The sequence below is a fragment of the Diadema setosum genome, chromosome 13 (genome assembly GCF_964275005.1).
Source record: "Diadema setosum chromosome 13, eeDiaSeto1, whole genome shotgun sequence".
NCBI classification, from domain to species: Eukaryota; Metazoa; Echinodermata; class Echinoidea; order Diadematoida; family Diadematidae; genus Diadema; species Diadema setosum.
Genome location: NC_092697.1, coordinates 726,421 through 733,956, shown reverse-complemented (window position 1 = coordinate 733,956; position 7,536 = coordinate 726,421). Strand labels below are relative to the sequence as shown.

The following is a 7,536-nucleotide window of genomic DNA, read 5'->3' as shown; positions in this document are numbered from 1 at the left end:
TAGACTCTTAAATCATAATACAGCAGTCTTTTTCATGATTATCACCATCCGTTACATGTAGTATGTCTCCAGTGTTTTCAAAAATTGTTCTCACGTGCTTGCAAATGAGATGTGTAGGTAAACAACGGATGTTGAGTAATTTCTTTCCATAATCGTAAGCGGATTACTGGCTAATGCTCTTAATGCCAACCAGCCATGAGATGTATATAAAGCCATCAGCACTTGCCTGAATCATAATTACTCTTGGCCCTGGATACCAACAACTCCAGTTGACCACATCTGCAATATAACAAGAGAACAAATATTATTCACAAATTTTTGTGAAAATGATTCGTTGGTTGGTATTATTAGTCTTGTATCCAGCCGCCATGGCTTGGACGGTGCGGAATCTCGGGCACATCGACATCCCTTTCGCTGCCTTCACCTCCGTTCTTCCCGACCCCAACACGGGTGTGGACACCGTCTCCATCAGCACATTCAACCCCGTGCCAGGCACCAAGGACAACATCTACATCGTGCGCGACGTTGGGCGACAACTCGCCGACAACGGTGCGAACGCCCTGGTGACCGAGGTCCTCGCGGACGGCATGGTGTGGCCCAACGAGGTCGAAGAGATTCCCGGTAAATCTTAATTAATTTTGGTGATACTATGATAACCAATTAAGAAAATCCTCTTCAGTGTTAATCAAAGCTGTCCTCCCAATGGGTCCAATCATAATTTTTGTTACACCAGCATTACAAGGCAACACTTACGGTTTGTTTGTTTTTTCTAAGAGGGACTTAACGGCAAAGACATCTTGTCGAAAACGTAGCACAGTGCGTGAATCGAACTCTAAACAGCAGACTGGAAGTACAGCTCCTTATCCACTGTACCATCGCAGTGTATTAGCTTTCTGTGTTTAAAGGGAATGCGTCTTAAAACATTTCGGTCTGAATGTAGCCAGATATGATTCCGATAAAGTTTTAGGAAACTTGAATAGGAGTACCCCCATATTAGATTCCAAACAAAGCTTCTTTGAAAAAAGGCGAAGTTACAGAATGAAAGACCCCCACCCCAACTAAAACTGGTGGCTGTACCCACGTATTTCCCTTATATTAGCTCGAACAACAAAAGCAGCAGCAACAACAGAGCAACAACAACACAGTTTAGTTTAAAAAATATGTTTTACTTAACCTAAGTAACATATCATTCCAGAACATGTACTTTTGCTTATAGCAAACCCTTAGCGAATAATTGCTTGCAGCCCTCATTATACAAAATATATAAAAAATAGAGGGGAAGAGTGGCTTGCGTGTTAGAGATAAATAGGATAAAAGGAAGAGAAGGAGGAAAGGAGAGGTTTGACTGTTTTCAGAACAGGTTTGCCAATTATTAATCGTTTGTGAACTCTGAATCCAGAAACCCAACAAGTTATCGATTATGGGAATGTTGCAAGAACGCGAACTTCTATATAGGACTACACGTGCAAGGGGAAAGACAGGCGCACATTATAGGGAATATAATGCAATGTTCATTAAAACGGCGCCTACACATAAAGAGAGGTTGAAAAAAAAAAAAACCAGAAGAGAACAGCATCAACAACAGTGATAATTAATGAAAATTAACGATTATTAATGATAATTAATAATGGTAACAGTCAAAATCCACAAGATGTGTGACAGTGTATGAACGAGACTGATACACCCATGCATGCCATGCAAATTTATGACTTTGTGCCATAACATTCAGGAAAAAATAGTTATGATCACACTGTCTTCACATAAAATGTTTTCCCTGTTCAAAATTATATCCATGGTACCCCCATCAATCACAGAGAGAAGATGTTGTTGGATACATGACAATGTGTAATCTAACCCCAAGACCAAATTAAATTCATGCACTGCACCAGGCAAGGAATTATCATCGGCTTAATATTTGAGAAAATTTACACCTGTTCATTCCAATTGTCTTATCTTGTCAATTGATTACTTCAGTTTTATCGGATATAGCAAACACAACTCAGTGGTGACACTGGGATACTGGTACACAATAATGTAGGCGTGTCGGCACATAATGCCGTTTTATCGTACGAGATATACATGATATAGCGACTGCGCAAAGATCCTCTTGAGCCAGTAACCAATGGTTTGAAGCGGGATGCAATTGTGGGATTTGCGCATGTCTGTTTCTCTCATACTCGTATCATCCGAGTTAGGTGACGTTTTAATTGGTAGCCGATTAAGGTGACACTGTAAGTGATAGAGAATGGAGGGGGGGGGGGGAAGAGGAGAAAAAAAAGGGAAGATGGACGGGAGGGAGAAAGGGAGAGATGAAAAAATAATGACGGATATGTTATTCGGCGGGAACAAGGCACACACGAGTTTGAGGAAATCATTTACTGAGGGATTTGTAATCGCATTAAAATATTTTGCTGTACTATGTTTTTGACCTTTAGCAATACGTGATTCCACTAGATTAAAAAAAGACATTATTTTGTTGTATGTGAAAACATAATCATACTCAACGGTCTGAAATGCTAAACAATAATAAAAAAAATGTAATCGAGCAATAAAACAAACTCTTGCTTTCAAACCAATTTCACTCAAAACAACTCTTCAATACTAAGACGTGAAGTCATAGAAAAGACTGTATGGAAATTGTTCTTGGGAAAGCCATTACTCAGCCTTTTTTAAGATATGAGTTTATTTCATTCTTTTCCGTCTCATGTTACTTGATCTCATTCTTTCAAAGCATAAACTGGCCACCTTCGTGTTCTATCCAAGGACACATGAATCCCCTACCATTGGAATCTCTGATATATATATATTTTTAAATCCTTTTTACTCAGACGACGTGTTTGGTCGCCATGGTCTGTGGTGGGTCGCCAACGGATTCCTGGTCCCGACCAAAACGGACGGCAACATCGAGATCATCGAAGCAGGGAACGACACTTCCAGTGAGTATACAAAGTCAAGATGAATATTATGTTTATTTTAGATGTCAACCTGGAAACTGTTTCTGGAAGAATCTGATGCGGTATTTGAAGTCATATTATTGTTTGGGGTTCTCTCTTCCCCCGGCAGGCTTCACGTCATTCCATATTACTCCTCACCACACACTTGGAGACAAAGCACAAAAAGCATAACACCATTTTGAGCTTATTCCCATTTTGACTGATGTACCGCAAAGGAAATCGCCAAATTGGTAACTTTTTTATTGGCACCGTCCTGTATAGTACACAGATGGTTGAATTTTGATACTCTATATTTACATTAATTGCGCTAATAGAACTGTCAGGCGTAATACATTTGTAATGACTAAAATAAGTATATTGGTTCACATGTAGTCATCTGTTTGTCTGAAATTTTCACCAAGTCGCACCGGCCACCACCTATGACATCACTACACGAGTCCTCGACAGATCCAAATGGTTCTACCATCGAGTTTACTTCGTCGATATGGACAAAGACGGCCTCAAGGACGCCCTCACGTGTCGTGCATATGTGCCAGTAGGTAAGCACATCATCATTTTTGCAACCGGAGAGTCCTCAATTCGGGGGTATCAAGCACACATTAATGTGGTGCATACATTTCTGCATTAAGTTAAAATAGCAGTCAAAGTATAATGGGTATTTGAACACCTGAGTTTTAGATGTGCAGTAATTCGATTATATTTTGTAAGTCTCATAGTAATATCATCTTGCTATATTATTATTATCGAAGCAGAAGCTTTTTTTTTTCCAATCCCAATAGATTCGACACAAATTACGCAGTTGATAATCATAACAAGAGTAACCTAACTTTACTAATATATGCCTCTGATGTGAGATGATTTATTGACACAGTTTTACAGGAAGGACCTCCTGTCAAAACGTATGCCATATTATTCTGAGATCTGATTTTGGAAAAGATTCCAAATAATCATCATAAGCTGAAGGTTTGTACGTCCTGTAATATGGCTATTCAATGGTTAGGTAGACTAAGCGGTCTTGTAAGGGCGATTCATATATTTCGCAACCTTTCCAATTCGTTATGTGCGTGAAATATCACAGATAAACATTTTGATGCCTATTATTCAAAAGATGTCTTAATATAGGTCAACAGTCCTTTCCATATAATATAACGATTTTTCATTCTTTGAGTGATCCTATTTCAGTATGAATAATAGTTCTATATTACATCAATCCGTCAAATCAATAATGAATCATGACGCAAAAGAGAGTGGTGCATTTGACACCTGTCCCCAATGGACCCGTCTCTTTTTGTTCGTTTTTTAAGGGCTGATTGGCACAGGAAACCCCAATAGTTGTACACACTGGCCAAGAATGGTCCTGGGACTGCATGCCAAAATTGTTGCTCTGCTAGCAGAGACCTGCAGTGATGCTCTGTCCATGGATCTATTACTGAATTATGAAAAATACATGGATAAATTACTGAATCTATTACTGAATGAATGTCGATATCTTTCTTTCTTTCCACCTAAAGTGGGAGAGGTGGCAGCTGAGATGGTGTGGTTCAAGCATCCATCAGTCGGCAACCCGCTCGCCCTGCCCTGGAAGGAAAACGTCATGTTCACAGGTCCCGATGCCTTCTTCCGCTACGAAGAGCTGCCCCTGCCACGCTCTATCGGCCAGAAGCGGTATGCCATCTTCAGCACACAGTACTTCTCCGAACAGATCGTTGTGTCATGGACAGAAGGTATGTCACTTGACAGCCCACTTGGTTTATTATATATCATGATTATAGTTGCTTTATTAGCAAGTCTCCACTTCAAATGCATGCAATCTCGATGCATCGGGGGAGGGGAGTTGGGGTTGGAAGGGTATATAAGATAGTTGAAAAAACATATCCTTATACAGATAATAATAGTATAATATGTTTGTATAAGATGATGCCGCATATCATGGTGTAATATCAAATGCATCGTTTATATTATAGTCAATGGCACCATACACACCTGCAACCTTCTGTGCTCTTCTTTTAGGTCTCTCTCCTGATTGGTCCAAAATAAAGCACAGAATTATTGACTACGTTCCTGAGGAAAGGTTCTTTGAATGTGAGGTAAGTGGGAATAATTCTATAGAGGCATATATCTGTAATGAAATCAATTAGAGAAACAAAACAATATGACGATATTGAACAGGTCAGGCACGTGTTGCTTTCTAGATTTTTTTTTCTTTTTTTTTGCAGTTTGAGTTAGATATGAATCGAATTAATACACGATAACGTTAATTTTGATTAATGTCATTTATATCGCTTGTATAAACAAATGTACTGATGTGTTCAAACTAATTGTTGTTCCTGTGAAGATCAATTTCTCATGATTAGCCAGTCGCAATGTAAGGCAAGCCTCGTGAAAACATCAAGTCATTTCATCATAATATTTTGTCTTCTGAAATCAATATTATCAGATTGTGGACTTAAACGGAGACGGACGCCTAGATATTCTGGTAACAGCTAATAGGTAAGTATATATAGTAAACTTTTACCTCTGGAGAAAACTACTACTATAATTATATATAAGAGTAAACGAGTTTTAATAGTTATTGTACTACTCTATACCGCATTATTACCAGTTACTTAAACCTAATCAGTTGCTATCCTATACTTTTAAAACGGTTCCGAACCAAAGCAATATCGCAGGCTCCGTTTTCTTCTCTTCCCGCTTATCAGATTAAGGGTTAAATACGTGCAAGTTTATAGTCTTTGAGCAAAAAGAAAACATGATAAGCACGTATATCGATTATCTCAAAACGATTCGTAGGACAGAACAACTGTTGCGACGAGTTGATTAATGAAACAGATAGAATGAATAGGGTAAGACGAAATAGTCAACGTCATCAAGATGGTGGGAAAAAGTACTTTAGAAGCTTATCAACATTTATGCCTTATAAAAACATTTTTTTTTTTTTTTTATCAAACAGTGAAACAAATGGCAAACTGCTTGCTTATGAAATCCCCGATGACTGGGAAACCGGTATCTGGGTGCGTCACGTGATTGCAGAGGGTTTCAAGCCTAATAGTCCAATCACATTCGAGGGAATGGGTGCACCGGGAGTGGCTTTTACTATCAACCCTGACAACAACAAGAACAGGTATGGTGGCTTTTAAATTGAGATCACGGCACACGGGTGCTATCATTAGGGTGTGTGAAGTGTTTTATAAATTTTGATATAGGGTGCAAATCAAAATTCTGGCTCACACATATTGCTGCTTCATACTGAACCTTTATTCAAGATGAAGCCAATGTGTCGCTTCGTCTTCTCCGGAATGCATTACTTTGTATAGGCCTACGTCTCTTTATTGCATTTATTACTCGCAGAATATGTTTTGTTTCATAACATCCATGGATCGTTTAATCCAGAAGGACGGTTGAAAATAATGATAGTAAAGGTTCGAATATTTAACAACAAAATCATTGTCTAACAATACCAATATAACTGTTGTATTCTGAATTCCTTCACTATAACACACAGGTATGCGGCATTTCTAACAGCGAATTTCATCTGGTCATTCAATGTGATTCTTGAATTAACCAAATTTGCATCTCTGATTATTTGTACACCTGCTTCTAAGAACAAAACGACCGTTTAATATTACTCTCCTAATCATTTTGAAAGCTTTGCTTATACTGATTCATAAAAAGGCTACAAATGTGTGGATACATGTATGTCATGAATACAGTGTAAATGATATAATTTCCTTGAAACTTTCCTGCTCATACAGAGGGTGACTCACCTCTGAACTATATTGACTGCATGCATGAGATATTGAGCATAAAATAGCCGACATACAAACACTGATGGTGAACAGAGAATTTCGGCAAAGTATTGTGTACTCAATCTCGGATGCCTCCGTCAAGTTGTAGGCCTAGTTACATAGCGCGAACCCATGACTGTATGTTTTTTGGTGACTCTCTGCTATTGAAAGCTTGTAACATATTCAAAAATTTAACTTCAGACGGAAGCCTATGATCACCATGGCTGGGGATGACGACAGTAACCTTTACATCTTCGAGGCCCTCAATGATGACGATCCAACGGATTGGCAGTACTCCAAGACATCAATATTCGAAGCCGAACACGGCACCGTTGGCTCCCCTTCTGTGCGTGACGTCACAGGAGATGGTCAGGCAGAGTTTTTCGTACCGGCTTATACAGATGGACAGCTACATGTCTTGACCTTTGAACCTTAAACTTATACCTTCTGCTCCGACTCATCACATTGTGTTACTTGATATTCTCTTCGTGGAGCTCAAATTGACTACTCAGGATGAAGATATGAGTTTTGATAAATTTATTCCGTTACGAGCTCGTTTGTGGGTTCATATGGATCATAGTTTGAGCACAACGGTGCAAGCACATTCTATCCCTTTTTGTATTCACTACTGTTGTCATTATTTTTCATCATTAATAAACTTTAATTGAAAGTATTACCATCATCGTCATCACAAGATGAATTCTCATTTACTCGACAAAGTGTCCAAGAAATGCTTTTCGTAAAGAATCTTTATGAAGTAAAAATGCCCACAAACGCTATCATTTTATTGATTTTAC

At 38.7% G+C, this 7,536-nt stretch overlaps 1 protein-coding gene across 1 annotated transcript; it reads left to right on the top strand.

Annotated features, from left to right (window-relative positions):
- Nucleotides 1-242: 242 nt before the first annotated feature.
- Nucleotides 243-7,191, top strand: LOC140237328 (uncharacterized). The gene is made up of 8 exons (XM_072317266.1): nt 243-621; nt 2,829-2,936; nt 3,356-3,493; nt 4,466-4,678; nt 4,965-5,041; nt 5,392-5,444; nt 5,905-6,075; nt 6,941-7,191. The coding sequence occupies exons 1-8, from the start codon at nt 327-329 to the stop codon at nt 7,173-7,175; spliced, it is 1,290 nt and encodes a 429-aa protein (XP_072173367.1). The 5' UTR covers nt 243-326; the 3' UTR covers nt 7,176-7,191.
- Nucleotides 7,192-7,536: the final 345 nt, after the last annotated feature.

What these genes read in the sequence shown, in the direction of transcription:
- LOC140237328 (XM_072317266.1), top strand. Translation starts at nt 327, where the DNA reads ATGATTCGTTGGTTGGTATTATTAGTCTTGTATCCAGCCGCCATGGCT. An exon ending in TCGTGCATATGTGCCAGTAG is followed by an intron (nt 3,494 to 4,465) that starts GTAAGCACATCA and finishes TTCCACCTAAAG; the next exon opens with TGGGAGAGGTGGCAGCTGAG. An exon ending in CGTTGTGTCATGGACAGAAG is followed by an intron (nt 4,679 to 4,964) that starts GTATGTCACTTG and finishes CTCTTCTTTTAG; the next exon opens with GTCTCTCTCCTGATTGGTCC.